General features: G+C 39.4%; 1 protein-coding gene across 4 annotated transcripts in view; it reads right to left on the bottom strand.

Moving 5' to 3' along the window:
- Nucleotides 1-517: 517 nt before the first annotated feature.
- Nucleotides 518-18,128, bottom strand: part of inpp4b (inositol polyphosphate-4-phosphatase type II B) — a 234,838-nt gene continuing 217,227 nt past the window's right edge. For 3 of the 4 annotated variants that reach the window (XM_054780106.1, XM_054780108.1, XM_054780109.1), the window contains 8 exons: nucleotides 17,434-17,606; nucleotides 16,379-16,502; nucleotides 15,767-15,893; nucleotides 15,017-15,157; nucleotides 14,833-14,930; nucleotides 13,513-13,625; nucleotides 10,203-10,357; nucleotides 4,442-4,639 (listed from right to left, as the gene is read on the bottom strand). In XM_054780106.1, coding sequence (XP_054636081.1) covers nucleotides 4,465-4,639; nucleotides 10,203-10,357; nucleotides 13,513-13,625; nucleotides 14,833-14,930; nucleotides 15,017-15,157; nucleotides 15,767-15,893; nucleotides 16,379-16,502; nucleotides 17,434-17,606 — 1,106 coding nt within the window. In that variant the 3' untranslated portion in view covers nucleotides 4,442-4,464. Of the gene's footprint in view, nucleotides 1,452-4,441; nucleotides 4,640-10,202; nucleotides 10,358-13,512; nucleotides 13,626-14,832; nucleotides 14,931-15,016; nucleotides 15,158-15,766; nucleotides 15,894-16,378; nucleotides 16,503-17,433; nucleotides 17,607-18,128 lie in introns of those variants that run through there. The other variant, XM_054780107.1, reaches the window with a different exon arrangement.

The following is an 18,128-nucleotide window of genomic DNA, read 5'->3' as shown; positions in this document are numbered from 1 at the left end:
CCAGTCGCAGGCCTATGCTGGAGTCTATCCCAGCTGCCTTTGGGCGAGAGGCGGGGTACACCCTGGACTGGTCACCAGCCAATCGCAGGGCACATATAGGCAAACACCCATTCACACTCACATTTATACATTTTGGAATCCACACAGAAATGCCCAACGGAGATTTGAACCCAGGTCTTCCCGATCTCCTGTGTGGCCAACATGCTAACCACTACACCACCGTGCGGCCCGTGGTTCTGTTTTTGTGCAGTAAAATGTTTATTTCTCGTAACATTACTTCTTCTGCTACGACTTTAGTCCTGTTTATTACAACTGATTTCTTGTGTTACGTTATTCTTCCAAAATTCCAACTATTAGATCATAATATGTATAATATGTATAATAATAATATAATATGTATAACAATAACATACTTCTAGTAAATTTACATCTTTATCGTAACATTATGACGTTATACTTGTCTCATACTAAGATTTGATTCTTTTTCCTATCATAGAACCTCTTGTAGTAAATGTAAAACATTCACGCAACATTACGACTTTATTCTCATACTTGGCTTTTTTCTGGTAATATTATACTTCATTGTCATAAAATGACAACTGTTTCCTGGCATTATGATGTCATTTCTGTGAAATTACAACATTTTCCTTGAATATTGTCTTGCAAAATAACAATTTTCTTGCGTTATGTTCTCCTCGCAGCGTTACAACTTTACTCCCATCTTTTTTTCTCATAACTTACCATTTTATTTTTGTAAAATACATTTTTTCTCTTCAGATTTTTTTCTCGTCACACTACATGTTATTCTTTTCAAATGTTTTTTTTTTCTTTTCCTCGTAATATCACGACTTCATTGTTGAAACATTTTGAGCTTGTTCAGCGAATGATACAGTACATCCTTATTCCTATGATGTTACATACTGTATATGTCATGTACGGCTTCATTTGGTCATATTCTTCATACATGATTACAAATTGTGAATAAATCCATTCTAATAATATGCATGACAAGTGAATGAAAAGACAGTTTTATTGGAAAAATGGTACATTTGTAACAAATGACAGCCTTTTTGTACAGTAAGTCGGGTGGGTCATCCCCCCTGTAGAATGCAACATTGTGTTCAGTGTGTATAAAAATAAATTAGAGTATTTGTGATAAAGTATTATGAAATGATGTGTTGACTTTTAGCTGCACTTTAACTCTAAGGTGACCGTCTGCGCCGTACCTTCAGCCTCCTCCTGACATGCTTGTGGTGTCGTAACCAGGCGACGAGCACAATACACGAACAACATCATCAGTCACGTTCGGCTTAATTCCTCAAGTGTCGACTTTGCCGTAAGTGCCCTCGGGCGGTCGGTAGCACTTTGGGAAGGCCATCAGCTGCAACATGTTGAAGGCGTACTTCCTGCAACCAATGTTCTTTTCAACGTTCTCGATGCGACATCCTTCTCTGACAAGGGGGAGAATCAAATAAAAAAAAATAAATAAAAAGAAAATCGGTGAAAATAGTGGGTTTTTAAATGCGTTATTTCAACAAGATGAATTAACTTAATCATTCATAATTAAAAGTAGAACAAAAACAAAGAATAAATTACATTAAATTAGTTAACTACACCTAATTCATTAATTACAACAAAATAAAAGTGAAATTAATTAAATTACTGTTATTTTACAAAATAATAATTAATAAAACATATAATCTAATAAAGTTCAACTAAGTACAAGTACAACTAGAGAAACATTTCAATTAAACTGGTAAATCATTGTTATAAATAAAATACATACTAATCATAAAACCTGATTGAATAAAAAAAAGAAAAAGAATTTACGCACTCCTCACATAATCAATTCGGTTGTAATGTAAATGTATGTGTACCTTCTATTATCATGGGAAGCCTGAATTCACTATGGAGCAAGATGGACGACCTGGCAAGAATGTCAGGCCCTTCAAATTTGTGCTTTACTGAATGGCTAAGAGCTAGCATCCCAGATGCTAACATGAGGACAACGTGGACTTAAGCCAAACTACGGTCTGTTAAAAAGTTGAAATGACGTTTGTTTTTATGGCTTTTGTGTTTTAATAAGCAGTTGCATTCTGAAATGATGCCCAAATTGGTGCATGATTATAGCTAGCAAGTCATTATCTGCTTGCAAAACACATAACCGTGAAGATTTTATATTACCAGCTGACACAAATCCGTGTAGATGGGGGACAAAGACTTGGTAGGTATGGTTTATCTAACGTAAAATCCTCAATGAAAAACTACACTTCAAGGTTTGAAACGTTTTCATGTACAAATCCATGTGAAATATAAATACATTTCATTGCCATTTTTTGGGAACAAGCTAAAGCAAAATGCTAACAACACCATAAACACAATGGAAGCTAAGGCAGTAATTAGCAACTGTTAGCTAAACTAGGATTAAAGCCAGATACTGTACTTCTTTAGACAGTGAACATGCTAACATTTGCTCTGTAACAAATTATTTAATGAAATGTAAAAAAAACAAAACAAAACAAAACAAAAAAAGGCTAAATGCTAACAACGCCATAATCACAATTAAAGCTAAGGTGGCTAACACGGTTTATGAAGTCAAGTTAACATTTTGAGTTAGGGGTTTAATTATGCCCTTTGGATGTAAATTAGCAAATGTTTTCTAGACAGATAGCTTGCATTTGCTGTGTAAGAAGCGATGAAATAAAGAAAAAAACAACAACTTTATTTCATATTTTTACATGAACGGTTTGACGTAATTAGCATTTCACGATTTCAACCAAAAAACATAAAAAAATATATAATGTATAAAAATGTATGCATAATAACTTGAAAAGACAATACTGAGTCAATATTTATTCTTGTCATTTAAAAATAGATTAAATTGAAATGAAATGACATTAAGTTCAATTAAATAAAGGTATTGCCAGCAACAATAGTTAAAATGTTGAAACCAAAGCGTCAACCTGAATTAAGTGTTGCTAGCATCCCTGGAGCCATGCTGCTAAAACGACTAAAAAAACTTAAGGGCAGAAGAAAGAGGTGAAAATTAGAAATAAATGAAAGCCAAATCTTAAAACAGCAAGATATGTTAGTAGGAATTAATGTTAATGTGGTTTTAAAGGAAAACTGCACTTTAAAAAAAATGCGCCCATCCTCTACAATCCTTATGTGAAACATAACCACACACGTCTCTTTTCTGCTTTTCTGCGTGTTCTAAAGTGAGAAAAACAGCTAAAAAAGAAGCCAGCATGAGCCAACATTGCACGTAACGGGACACACCTATTTCGACTATACAGCCCTAAAAAACCCCTCCAAAAAGGCCAACAGTGTTGTATTTACATAACTGACCTGTGCTCCTCGCCATACACACAAAGCCTTTCCATCGATGGTAACACTGTATGCCACTCAGTGCAGCGGAAACACTCCCTTTCTGTCACCATGGCTTGGTAAGCGCCACATTTACACCACCAAGTCATGCCTGCGTAAAGACTTGGACCCCGTCTGCCACCAAGTTTTACTCTCTCTTCTTGCCCGCTCAGCTTCTAAAACCTGTAGCTCATCCTCTGCATATTCAGCCTCCAAAAAATAAGGTTCTGGATCCTCATTTGTCCAAAAAGCACGTAGTTGTTGTCGACGGCTCTCACAAAGTCTGCCCTGATTAGTACTCGCAAACAGACACGTGCTTTCTATGCGGCTATTGCTGACGGAAGTAGCGTTAGTTCCTATAAATGGGCTCTGGGAAATCAATGTGACCAGGAAAGAAGTTGTGGTAGTGTTTAAAATACTGTAAGTACTGCATGTTGTCATGAATATAGCTGTCAGTGCATGGTCACAGCACGTATATAAAACCATGTTGGAGGTTTTTTGGAGGGCTTTATAACGCTCCCGCTCTCTCTTCAGCACTTCCAGGTTACATCTGTCACATATGACTTGACTCACTCACAATATACTAAAAGTTGTATAAACAGTCATTTTTGTGCATAGAACATGTAGAACATTCAAATATAAACAAGTACATTTCTTAAATAAAACAAAATATGCACAACGTAAACAGCGAAAATGACTGCCGCTGACGTACAATGCAGTGACCTCAACTACGCCAGCTACAATAGTCACAACAGGCGTGTCCCATGACGTGCGTTGTTAGCTCCCGCATGCTAACTGTTTTTCTGTCTTTAGAACACACAGAAAGAGGAAAGATGAGTGCTCATGTTTCACGTAAGGATTGTGGGCGATGGGCAAAATTCCCCCAACATTGCAGTTGTCCTTTAATAACGTTAGTTCAGAGCAGAGCATGAAGATTTGCACTTCAATCAGAAAATAATTCATATTAAATTGCTAAGTCTGTCAACAACACTTGATTGTCAGTGAAAGTGCTGGGATTGATTGTTATTCTTTCCCATAAAAGAATAATCAGCATAGACAGAAAAGAGAAAATGAGTAAAGATGTCACTGATGTCATTTTTATTGATACTTTGCAAGCAGAAAAACAAGACTTAAAATGAGCCAAACGACCAGTAGGTGGGAGCTAACGAGCAGCAGGGCGATGGGATAAAAGTGACGGGATGTTGGTTTGTTCTCTGTCGCCGCACCAGCTTCAGGGTCCTCCCAGCGACCGAAGTCTCCATGGGACAGCCGACTGAGGATGTATGGGTGGGGACGCCCATCGCGGCGGACAGACAGAGAGAGAAAGAGCGAAACAATGCAGGGTTAGTCTATAGAGGACTTCTGGTACGGCTTAAAGAGAGCACAGTAGCGCCTGGTACCAGAAGTCCATGAAGGAGGAGTCCGCGCACAAGAGGCGGCCAAAGATGTGGTATGGAGGGTGGCACAACAGGTGGCCAAAATGGGCATATAGGCAGGAAGACTGACATCAGGCACAAAAGGCAATCAAAAATGAACATGAAGCCATGGAGGGTAGCAGAAAAGGATGAGTTATGGAGAGTGGCGGTGAGATCAGGCACAAATGGTGGTCAAAAATAGAAACGATGGCCTGGAGGTTGTCAGAAAAATGACATCAGGCACAAGAGGTGGCCAGATTAGTTAAGGAAGGCATGAAGGGTGGTACAAAAGTGACATAAGACACAAAAGGCGGTCTAAAATGGGCATGAAGAGTGGCAGAAAAGTGACATCAGGCACAAGAAATGGTCAGATTTGATGAGGAAGGCATGGAGGATGGCAGTAAAATGAGATCAGGTCAAAAGATAGGTGATCAAAAATGCATATGAAGGCATGGCATGGGGCAACAAGTGACATCAGACACAAGAGGCAGCCACAAATGTGCCTGAAGAGTGGCACAAAATGGGAGCAGGCACAAAAAAGGGCCAAAATGGGCATGCAAGCAGGAAGGGTAGCAGAAGACTGACATTGGGCACAAAAGGCAGTCAAAAATGAGCATGAAGAAATGGGGGGGTGGTGGAAAACTCCAATCAGGCAAGAGAAAGCCACATTTGATGAGGAAGGCATGGAAGGTGGCAGAAAATGACATCAGGCACGAGAGGCGGCCAAATTTGATGGGGGAGGCGGGGAGAGTGGCAGAAAAGTGACATAAGGCACAAAATTCAATGGATGGAGGAAGGCGGCATGCAGGATGCACTTTATCGACTTTATTTAACCATTAGCAACATATAACCAGCCCCACCTACCTTTCCAAAAGGTAGCAACACTTACTACATTTGTGTGGGACATTAGCGCTACTTCCGCTGTCATGTGCCTGCCGTGTTTATTCATTTACCCTGGCAATAGCAGAAGATTTGTCCAAGACTTGGGGGAGCTTTGGGGAACATTTATTCACTGGCAACATTTGAAATCGTTTCAGATTTATTACCCTAAAAGGTTGTGCTTGTGTACCCTTGACTTTTACACCTTGGAACCGTCCATGTACACATTCAGAGTTGGAAAAAGTTAGAATGGAGACCAATAATGAGTCCTACGTGGTATATACAGTGGTGTGCAAAAGTGTTTGCCCCCTTCCTGATATCTTTCGTTTTCATGTTGGTCACAATTAAAGAGAAGAGAAATATGATCTCAGGGAAAAACTCAACTTAAAACACTTATATGTGAGAACAAGGCTAAAAAGCCACAGCATTTCAGTATGTGGAATCACATTATGGAACGGATTGAGTAAGGAACTCAAACTAAGCACCGAGATGAGCGATTTCAAGAAACCATACAAGCAGTTGATGTTTGCAAAATACAAGGAAGAAGAGTCTTGCACTTGTTCTGTTAAGTCTATTTGTATTTACTATTATTTATTTATTATTAGAATGATTATTATATATGATTATTATTTATTATGATTGTGGAAAAAGCTTGACAATTATATTACCACATTGTTACACTACTGAAGACATGTATTGCAATTGATGTGGAACGGATGGGGGGTAGGATTAAATAAGCTTTGCTTCTTCCTACTCCTTTTGGACATGTGGAACTGTGAATTGTACTATGTGATGTATTCCACTGTAACTTGTATGCATGTTCAAATAAAATTAAACCATTACCAATGCAGTTTTTACATGAAACCTTTTATTATTAAAGAAGAAAAAAAATCCTGATCTACATGGCCCTGTGTGAAAAAATGATTGCCCCCTGTTAAAACATAACTTAAGTGAGATTAATTAAGATCTATCATTTCTACAGCTTTGGGACTCCAGCGAACCAAAGTAAGAGCCATTATCCACAAATGGCAAAAACATGGAACAGTGGTGAACCTTCCCAGGAGTGGCCGGCCAACCAAAATGACCCTGAGAGTGAAGTGACAACTCATCCAAGAGGTCACAGAAGACCCCAGAACAACATCCAAAGAAATGTAGGCCTCACTTGCAGTTAAGGTCAGTGTTCATGACTCCATCATAAGAAAGACACTGGACAAAATAAATAAAAAATAATATAATGTTAAGACTCATCTCAATTTTGCCAAACATCTTGATGATCCCCAAGACCTTTTGGAAAATACTCTGTGGTCTGACGAGACAAAAGTTGAACTTTCTGGAAGGAATGGGTCCCATTACATCTGGTGTAAAAGTAAAATATGGTGGTGGTAGTGTGATGGTCTGGGGCTGTTTTGCTGCTTCAGGACCTGGGAGACATGCTGTGATAAACTGAACCATGAACTCTGCTGTCTACCAAAAAATCCTGAAGGAGAATGTCCGGCCATCTGTTGGTGACCTTAAGATGAAACCAACTTGGGTTCTGCAGCAGGACAATGATCCAAAACACACCAGCAAGTCCACCTCTGAATGGCTGAAGAAAAACAAAATGAAGACTTTGGAGTGGCCTAGTCAAAGTCCTGACCTGAATCCTATTGAGATGCTGTGGAATGACCTTAAAAAGGTGCTTCATGCTGGAAAACCCTCCAATGTGGCTGAATGACAACAATTCTGCAAAGATGAGTGGGCCAAAATTCCTCCAACTTAAGAGACTCATTTAAAGTTCCTCCTTTTTGGACATGCGGAACTGTGAATTGTGTTATGTGATGTGAAGTGTAATTTGTGTGCATGTTCAATATAAATCAAACCATTACCATGACCATTACCTTTACCAAAGTTATCGCAAACGATTGATTGCATTTATTGCTGTTAAGGTGCACAACCAGTTATTAGGTTTAGGCGGCAATGACTTTTTCACGCAAGGCCATGTAGGTTTGGATTTTTTTTCACCCTTAATAATAAAAAAGTTTCATTTTAAAACTGCACTTTGTGTTAGGTTGTGTTGTCATTGACTAATATTTAAAGGTTTGATGTTGTGAAACATTTAAGTGTGACAAACATGCAAAAAATAAGAAATCAGGAAGGGGGCACTTTTACACACCACTGTAAGTGTAGATACAAACTCCTACGTATTTACTTCCCTGTGAGCAAACAAGTAGTTGTAGAATGTGTAGAATGAGTAGAAGCAGAGAACAAAGAATGTTTAGGGTGGTTCCTGCAGGCCATGACTCATGCTCGTACCTTTGCCTCGCAGCCCTTTTGCTGACGTCATCAAGTCATGAGAAATACCATGCAAGGCTTCTCACATTTACTCGCGGCCAATTACATTCCACGACATTGGATGCAGCAGCTCTGAGCCAACCAGTCCATCAGGTCCAAACAGCGGCCTTGTTTGCTTTGTTTTCAGACAAGTATCCCCGGTGGAAGAGCTTACCAGAAAGCATGAAAAGCTTGACTACAAATGCATTCCACGCAGAAACGCAACAACTTTGCTCAAACACCTGCCTCAGTTTTTCTCAAGTCCAAAGGTTGTTTATTGTGAGGATGCCAATGGCAGCCATGGAGACAGAGGCCTTCATGGGAACATGCATGTGCCAAACTGGTGGTCAATGGGGCGGGGCATAGCATGTTAAAAGGGTCAGTTTAGCTAGATGAGCAAATGCAACAGGGTTTCTTTCAAAACGAATGGTATTTGTGTCCATCTTTATTAAGCAAAAATAGGACGTTTCACACTCTTTGCTGGCTTGGCACAACTAGGAATGAAACAGTATAAACTCTACTGATAAACCACGCTCAAATTTCAGGTCATACTGTTGGAAAATGGAATTACAGTAGATCTGTAGCTACAGATCCCAAATAACCAAATAACAGATCCCAAACCCAAATAACGGACACATCCATACATTTTTTTTTTTTAGATACTCTAAACCAGTGATAGTCAACTGGTCGGTTGTGGGTGTTAAATGCACTTTTATTCTGAAGGGGATTTTTTTTATGCGGCAATGTGGTTATGCTTTAATTTATGTCAAACATGTATACAGTTTACATTGAGTGCTTCATGTTACAAATCACAATTCCACATGTCTGAAAAGGAGTAGGAAGAAGCAGAGCTTATTTAATCCTACACCCTCATCCTTCTTGCATCACTATTATCATTACTATTTTTTTAGCCAAAAAATGTGTGGTCTATTAATACCGTCATCCCTCATTTACCACAGTTAATTGGTTCCAGACCAGGTTCTATACCAGACCGATAAGTGAAATTCTGCAAAGCAGAAATGAATATTAATAAACGACATATTTTTTAGTTAGATCATAGAAAACCTGTTTATGACTTTCTAAATACGCGTTCCCAAGACGGCTGCTGCTAGCATAGCAAGCTACCGAGCTAACTAGTTAGCCTCTCCAATTTATTTACTCTAAACTTAAGAAAGTGTTTCAAACTGAGTGGGGAGGAAGAACAAAGCCAAACCTACCAGTTCCACACAGAATGAGAGGAGGATGTAATCTAATGTCATGTCTCCTCAATGGAGCATGAATGACGCCTAGTGGCCAGAATGCTGCAAATACCTTATCTTTCGATATTTTTTGACGAATAATAGACCATAGTCAACCACGAAACAGTGATTGTTTATTAATTCATTAGCTTTTGAAAAACTGTGGTGGTGGCAACGCTCTGTCGTGCTGCTTGAAACCCACTTTCATAGAAGACCATCCACGTTTCTTAGTCGCCTACCGCCATTGTTGAAGATGTTGAATGTGCCAGACCTGTCTCTTGTTAAGCTTTAGAAAATGTTTGCCTATAAGTGTTTTATGCTTATTATGTATCAGTAGTTTAAGTGGAAAGTGCATCTTAGCAATCTATGTCATTGTCATATTTGGAGGCTGCCAAATTGCTAATGCTAAACGCTAGCCCGTGTATGGTATTTTCCATGTAAATTAGCATCAAGTTAACACATTTGTTTAAATGCATTTTGTTTATATTGAACATCACAGAGAAATTATTTTGGATCTTATGCAAGTGTGAACTGACATGCTTTATTTCTCTATGTTCAGTTTTACAGAGCTTCAGAGTAAAAGCTCTGAAACTGAACTGAACTGGAGTCTTTATTGCGAAGCTGTCTGTCTGCTGAGCTAGCAAGAAGAGACCAACGGAGCATGAGCAAAATAGAAAAACCTTTACAGACACTTTTTTCTTAAAATCATTTTTAACAAAAAAAAAACGTATTTTTCCTAAAATGTTCATGTTGTTGTTTCACTGCTTCAATTTCAAAGTGCACAGTTTTTTCAGTAGGGATAAATATAATCGGCCATCTCTAGTCATTGTTATCCTACAATCGTATAAAACAAACCATTCATAAATATGCTTATGGATGTCTTCGACTGCTTGACAAAAGCCTCATTTATTCTTGAGAAGTACATATTGGTTCATTGGTGATTTCGCTAAAGTGACCCTTTGACTGATGAAGGCTGATAGTTTCATAGCCTTACCTCCGCATGCAGTCCAGAGCTCGGACGAAGAAGTCCTTGCTGAGCTGGTGTTCATCACGCAGGAGGGCGCACTGCTCTAACGTGACCGACATGGACGTCCGATCTTTGGCACTTTTGCAGCTGGTGAACCTGATGCCGTTCAGCCTTCGGCAAATCTGAACGTGGGCAAATGAAAATAAACTGGTTCAATACTGAAAAATGTACAGCAGGGGTGTCCAAACGTTTTCCAGCTAGGGCCACACAGTGAAAAATGAGAGGATGCAAGGGCCACTTTGATATTTTGTAAGCAACACGTAGATATGGTAAGAAGTTATATGTATTTCAAGAAAAAGCTGCATCTCAGCTTTGTGTTTTAGGTGAAGAAGACTATTATTTGTGTGAACATCGCTCTTTGTTTGCACTCTAATTTTGCAGTACTGCACTTCCTGGTGGGGGGAAGTTGCAGCCGCTTTACCCCGGTGGAATTGTGCACAGTTGGTTACAATTGCAATTAGTGGGGGGTTTAAAAGCCCAGCGTCGTGGCAGGGACGGGGCTGGTTCATTGACTTGTTTCTCCTCGCCTGTGCCATCACCTGAATGATTCACTTACATGTTGCTTATGTCAGTTGTTTATTTTCACAGAGCCTTTTTCTCTGTCACCTTTTGTTACCTTAGCCAGCACTACTGTGAGCACCGTTTTTTTGTTATTAAAATATTTTTATTGGCATGCTTCTGCCTCTGTGTTTGCATACTGGGGGTCAAGCATTCCACAGCTCCACCAAACCGTGACACTTTGCTCTTTTTTTCCCCCATTGTTGCTGGGTTTTTTTTTGTTTTTTTTTACATTTTCCAAATATTTTCACTTTCTTCTTAAATAATCTTTGTAAATGTTCTTTTTCATTTTCATAATATTTTGACTTTATTCCCAGATTAGAATTTTTCCACAACCTTTTTTTATAATAATTATACTATAATTATAATAAATAATTTATAATTTTTATTATAATAAAAAATTATAATAATTTTCCAAAAATGACAACTTTATTTTGTTTTGTTTCTCATATTCTGACTTAAAAAAACCTACATATTTTTTCTTTAATATTTAAAGCGGCTACTAAAAGTTAAAAACCTGTCATGAGTGAGTGTGCTGCTCTGCTGCCACCTAATGTTTGTTGTCCGTCACAGCACACTCAGCCTTCAGAGGTGGAGCAGGCACACCTGTGTCCAATTAACGCGGGACTATTCAGACCAGGCAGCAACTTCACCTAGTTGCCAGAACGTCTTCTCCTGCAAGCCTGATTCCCACGATTACCTGTTTGTTCTGTACCCCTGTCCTAATTCTGGACTTACCTCGTGCCTACTGTGAGTATTTTTCCCTATCTCCTTTTGACGATAGTGATTTTTTGTTCTACCCTTTTTCCCTGCTATCCGTGGTTGCAGTGTTTTTTGTTAGTGTTTACTTTTCCCTTTTTCCCGTGACTTGAGCCGGTGATTTTGTGTTGTGTGTTTTTTCATGGACATTGACTTTTCTGTTTAGTAGTACTTTAATAAATACTTTTGTTGCATTGTACTTGTGTGGTGCTGTCTGCTTTGGGATCCATCACTAACACTCGCCACCTCGTGACAAAACCATTCCACACACTAGTCTTACTCACTGTGTTTTGTTTTTTGTTTTTTTTTTAAAGAAATTGCTAAAAGAAACATCACACAGCAACGTAATAGGTAGATAACAACAGACAAGACACTAACGAATAATGCAGAATAACTGACAACTATGTGAGCTCTAAACATGTAACTTAGTAGCTATTTACACCAACAGTACAGCAAAGCACACTGGGAAACAGGAAGCTCTGCTGTCAAAACCATATACGTAGACACCGCTTCGCTGAGCCGTACGTCAGCGTCTCCGCCATACTGGATGTGGCAAGGCTGCAGTGTAAGTGAATACAAGGAAATGTGCAATTCATAAAGCGCCTTTCTACAAAGAAATTTAAGTTAATGCCTCTGGTTTATACATTCACACATGCCCTAATATACTTGGGAAACAGTTAGGCACCAAAAACAATGTATTAGATCTTCTCAGATGGCTAAGATAACAACTTTATTGATCCAACGCAGTAGCAATTCACATTACATTATAGCTGTAGAGCACAAAGTAGTGCCGAAAAACCATACACAGTATATATATATCGTAGTTTTAATGCAATAAAATAAGAATAGAAAGTAAGAACATGAAAGTTATCAATCAAAATAATAATCAGCAAATTCATGTATTTTAAACAATACCCCTTTAACTAAAATCAAATTAAATCTTTCCAAAAATAACATAAGTCAAGGCACAAGAAACGTAATGTATTCTTATATTACATTTATTAATACATGAATTATCTACTCAGTAGCCAAAAAAACAATTATACTCATTTAAGAGTATTGTTACTTTACAACAATTTTACTCAAGAAAAAGATATGTGATGTTACACATGTCGGTATTGGTTGATATCGGAATTGGAAATTGAGAGTCTGACAATATCGGTTATCGGTTAACATCCCTACTCATAATATTACGTTTTTCTCGTAAAATCACCATGTTTTCTTGTTTGATTAAATTATATTATTTTGACTTGATTCTTGTGAATTACTGCTGATTTTTTTTGTAGTTTTCTTGTTGCATTATATTTTGAGAATGTGTCGTGATGTAAACAGTAGTCCATTTTCCATTGTACGGTACCCACTCCGCTTGGCTCTATCCTCTGTTCATGCTTTTCCACTGGCAAAAGCAGATACTACCAGGTATTTCCCATCTATGTGGACCAACTCATCAAGTCCTGGTCCACCGTGTTCTGCTTATTGCTAAAAACTGCTCACTTAAGTCGACGTCGACATACATGGTCGACCGCTTCTGACGACATCAAATTTGAGAGCCAAAGTAGCAGTAGAAGTAGCAGTAGTAGCATTGTTAACAAGCAGCGTGAAACGACAACAGCAACGTGCAAAGTTCCACGTATGCTTCAAAATACAAGCATGGTGGTATTAATCTGGATTCTACAGATTTTTTTGTGGCGATTGTTAGCAACCAAAAGAAAGATTTGCGCATGCACGAAAGCTTTACTGTCACTGACAACTGCTTATGTCAAGGTCAGTCGGCCAGCATGGGGGACGTCGACATGAATGGGTTTGATTTTGGAGTGTTTTCTGAACTGCAGCTTTTAGAGCTAGTGGGTGTGTTGCACAGTCCTGCAGATGCGGCGCTTATGCAACACAGGCCGTTTGTGTTTACACAGTGGAATTTAGGCTCCCTGTCAAGAACAGGAAGTGAGAATCGTCCACTCACCGCCGCAGCGATCCACAGAATCTCCACATTCTTCCGCCGCTTAGTGACTACATTCTGGCCCAGGGTTTCAAGTAATTCCTTTATGTCAGTCTGGCTTTGGAAACATGGTAGACCTGTTAGACACAACATGTGATGAATTCATGACCAAACACTTTCTCTGTGCTTAACTCGCTTGACCACACCTTGCTGACACCACCGATAAAAGTTGATCATTCCTTTCCTGCAATGCAGGTTTACTCAACTCAGTGGTTCTGGGGCCCACGAAGCTAAGAACTGGGGGGCCGGACCTCTTCCTTGACTGTTATTCTTATTTAGTATATCACATCTTCACATTTTTACCTCATCAAATGAATAATGTAATCACAAATTAAAACACAAGCACTATGCTCATTCTAGTCAAAGATCCTCTCCATAAGGGGAGTGTTCCGCTGTTTTTTAAAAATACTGCAAAAATGTTAGTCAAAGACTCTCTATATGAAAGAGAACTCTGCTGTTCTCATGCAAAACCGCTGGTCAAAGACCTTCTATATGCTAGGAGCTCTCTGCTGTTTGTCAGGACATACTGCAAAAATGCAAGTTAAAGATCCTTTCTATAACAGGAGTGCTCTGCTGTTTTGCAGATGCTAGCCAAAGATCACCTGTATGACAGACAACTGTGCTGCTTTTAGGGAATCTGCTGCAAAAAAAAATTTAAATCAAAGATCTCTTATATAACAGATGCTTGCAAAAAACGCTGGTCAAAAGATCCTCCCTAAGACAGGAGTGCTGTGCTGCTTTTAGAGACCTCCAGAAAAAAATGCTAGTTTAAAATCCTCTATTAGACAGGCGCCATCTGCTGTTTTCAGGACCTACTGCTAAAATGCGAGCCAAAGATCCCCTATATGGGTGAACTGCTGTTTTTAGAAATCAGCTGCAAAAATGCTAATCAAAGATCTTTTTGCAGTTGTGAAGGCACTACTGCAAAAATGCTATCAAAGATTGTCCCTATGACAGGAGCTTTCTGTTGTTTTTCAGGACCTACTTTTAAAATGTTAGTTAAAGATTCTTCACTCTGCTGTTTTTAAGTGCTCTGCTGCTTTTAGAGACGCCCTGTATGACAGTAGCTCTCTGCTGTTTTTAAGGACCAACTGCAAAAATGCTAGTCAAAGATCCTCTATAAGACAGTAGCTAGTGCCCTGCTGTTTTTAAGAAGCTACTGCAAGAACGCAAGTCAAAGATCCTACAAGTGATTCAAGTGGTGGGTGGGTCTGATGTCATTCACATGCTGCATTGAGCTAGGTGGCTAATAAGCGATCATAATAATAAACAGTGTACACTTACATTCATGTGGCACCTTTTCACTAAGTGATTTGTAATAAAATTCCAGCATCTCGAAGTTCTTCTGGTTTATTCTCTCTTGAAGGGAAATATCACCAAACCTGCAGCACAAACCAGCGTTTAGCTTTTTATTTATTGGCTGCTTTTTTTGTTGTTGTTAAAGAATCAAGAAAGAGATGTGTGCTACCTCTCCGCTATTGTCTGCTGCTCATTGATGCCCACGTTAAAAAGCACCGGGAACACTCGCAGGTGTTTGCCCTCCTTGATTTCCTCCGGCAGGTTCTGGAAGGCCGGGCCCGGCAGCGGGACCTCCACAGTGAAGTGGTCCCTGGAAAAACCGGAAGAAAGGTCAACGATAAGACAGATGGAAAATCATCTGGTGAGACCTCAACAGAGCTCCTTAAGTGACCGATACAACCCTGAAGTCGTTAGTCACAAGCTGGGAGGTCGAAAGTTCACAGAGGCAGAACCAAAATTACCCTTGTACTCCCCAAATTTATACTGCAAGGCCCCCTAATGGCCATAAAATAAACCTAACTGTACACTGAGTAAAATGAGACCTCAATACATAACAATTAAATATTCCTTGTGGTAATTTCAGTGCTTGGGGGCCATCTTCAGGAGCCCCCACAGACAATATGGGCCCCCAAACACCTTAATCCGGCCCTGTTCAGAGTTGACCTTATCAAGTAGCCTGGTCTTAAGGACTCCAGTTCCTTCTAGCACACACTGCATGGCCATTTCTAAACAATAACCAAACACATCCCACCAAAGTGTTTGGAGGATTGTGTCAGGCATTTTAATTCAGTGTGCTTGCAAACCAACAGCTGGTGCCAACTGGGTCATTTTATAATTGGGTCAATACGATCATTGTATGATTATTATGCTGGGGTGGAAGCACACGTGCTGTTGCTAATATTTTGTTTTTCAGTCTCACCGTCTGCCTCGCACAACAGGCTGAAGGTCACCCAGCTGGTCCGTCTTGGCTTCGGTAATCTTGAAGACCACTCTCTGGAGGTCCGAGATTCCCACCTCCATGTCCTCCAGCATCCCGATCTCTTCGCCTTGGGATGGTTTCCATAGCAACATCAAGAAGGGATGATGACAACAAACAAGTGGACATTTAATTGGATCGTTGTGCCACCTTGTTTGGCATATTATGGGATTAACCCAAAGCCCGAAGGCTACCCCCACTCCTACCCTACCCCAATTCTTTACGCCTATCCCAAAACCCAACCCTAACAATACTTCTAACCCCTAACACCTAAACCCTCTCCCTAACTCCTAATCGTAAGCGTTCTCCTAACACATACCAGTAACAGCTAACCCCAACCATAACACCTACCCCTACCCACAAACCCTAACTCCTAATCCTGACCACTACCCATCACCCCTAAACCTAACCTCTGACCGTAACCTCTAACCCAAACCCCTAACCCTTAAAGCTGAAACCTAAAAGAGACCTTTACACTTGTATGACTATGAGCTGTTTTTTCAGTCCTCCAGTTCTCCTCCTAGAGGCCAAATGTAAGAATGCATGTTGACTCACTGTAAGTGCTGAGTAGACTCTCGAACTGGGCTACTAGGCCGACAAGGTGGAGCTGCCTCAGGAAACCTTTGTCCTGCATTCCTGCGTAAAGACGCATGACGAAACCACACGCCAACACTGCCAGCTGGTAAACGAACACACACACACACACACACACACACACACACATATGCACATACAGTAAATAACACACCCAGACCTGCCAACGTTTCAGAGTACTCGTCCCCTGTCCCGGGATTTATTTTTTTACTTTAGCAAAAATACTAAAAACATTATATATATATATATATTTAAAGACATAGCTTTGTGTTATTGTGAATTATTAGCATCAACATTGTTGCTTTTTCTCATTACATTATGCCTTTTGCTTTACGTCTTTTTCCAATTTTGTTGGTTTAACTTTATTTAAATAATCAGGTTGTCTAATAAATGCAGTAATAAAATATTTAAATATAGTATTTAAATAATTGTAGTATTTAATTATTTACTAGAGAATGACATTGAATTAAAATAATAATAATGATCAATGACAATTATGACATATTTAACGCATTATAATACCTTATACTATATTATATTTTCCCAGCATGAAATAAAAAAGTGTAATAAATTATTTGAAAAAAAACACAAAAAAGTAAGCGCTTGTAATTAAATGCAAATTTAATTTTGGTTGAAAAACATGCATGTTAGGTTAATTGGCGACTCTAAATTGTCCATAGGTATGAATGTGAGTGTGAATGGTTGTTTGTCTATATGTGCCCTGCCATTGGCTGGCGACCAGTCCAGGGTGTACCCTGCCTGTGGCACCAAAGTCAGCTGGGATAGGCTCCAGCATGTCCCCGCAACCCTAATGAGGAGAAGCGGCATGGAAAATGGATGGATGGATGGATGGATGAAAATTCTCATTCATAACTGTGTGATGCTCACAATAAGTCAGCAAGCTGCCGGTCGCCCCCTACAGGAACAACCAAGCCTGTGCACCTCATCGCCACAGTAATTTAAAAAAAGTATGAGTTAGAATTAAATGTATTTGTGTATTCAAATGTGTTCCTTACAGCCTGACTGAAGACGACGTCCCTCCTCTGCTGCAGAAGGAAGCCCTGTGGAATGCTGCAGGCCGCCTCCTGCAGGAGCACGAAGGTCACGGCCCTCTTGGCCTTGTCCACCACCTCTGTTATGCACTCCTTTAATCTGGCCACTAGGGGGCAGAGCTGCTCCCGCCAGTCACCTGTGCCACAACAAAAGAAGGTAATAAACTGTCATGATGATGTTCGTGCTACTTCCTGTTATTTACACAACAGCATAAAGAAAACCAACCAATAGTTAAATATTATGTTTGCGAGACATGAGTGTCTCTTTTATTGAGCACAGCAAACAGGCGTGGTCATAAAGTTGCAATTGCTGTGTTCAAGGTCATTCTCTTGGCATGGACCGCATCAGAATGCCGCCGAATAGATCATTCACAGTTAACGGTGGGTCATTAAATGCACCGTAAAATTGCCTGCATGGAAAGGACACAACGCCTATGTAAGGACTTTTTAAAATATAAAAAACACTAAAAGAGAAAAGGATGACATTAGACATTAGTCCTCCAACAATAGTACAACTTTATTGTAATAATATTCAAATATTTGGTCGTAACATTTTTTTGAAAATGTTTGCTCAAAAAGATAACTTCCATTCTTGTAATATTTTCACTATGTTCTTGGAAAATGACTACTTTATTCTTGTAATATATAAAATGTTCTTA

Source organism: Dunckerocampus dactyliophorus, chromosome 6 (assembly GCF_027744805.1).
Source record: "Dunckerocampus dactyliophorus isolate RoL2022-P2 chromosome 6, RoL_Ddac_1.1, whole genome shotgun sequence".
NCBI classification, from domain to species: Eukaryota; Metazoa; Chordata; class Actinopteri; order Syngnathiformes; family Syngnathidae; genus Dunckerocampus; species Dunckerocampus dactyliophorus.
This window is presented reverse-complemented; position numbering and strand designations above follow the sequence as displayed.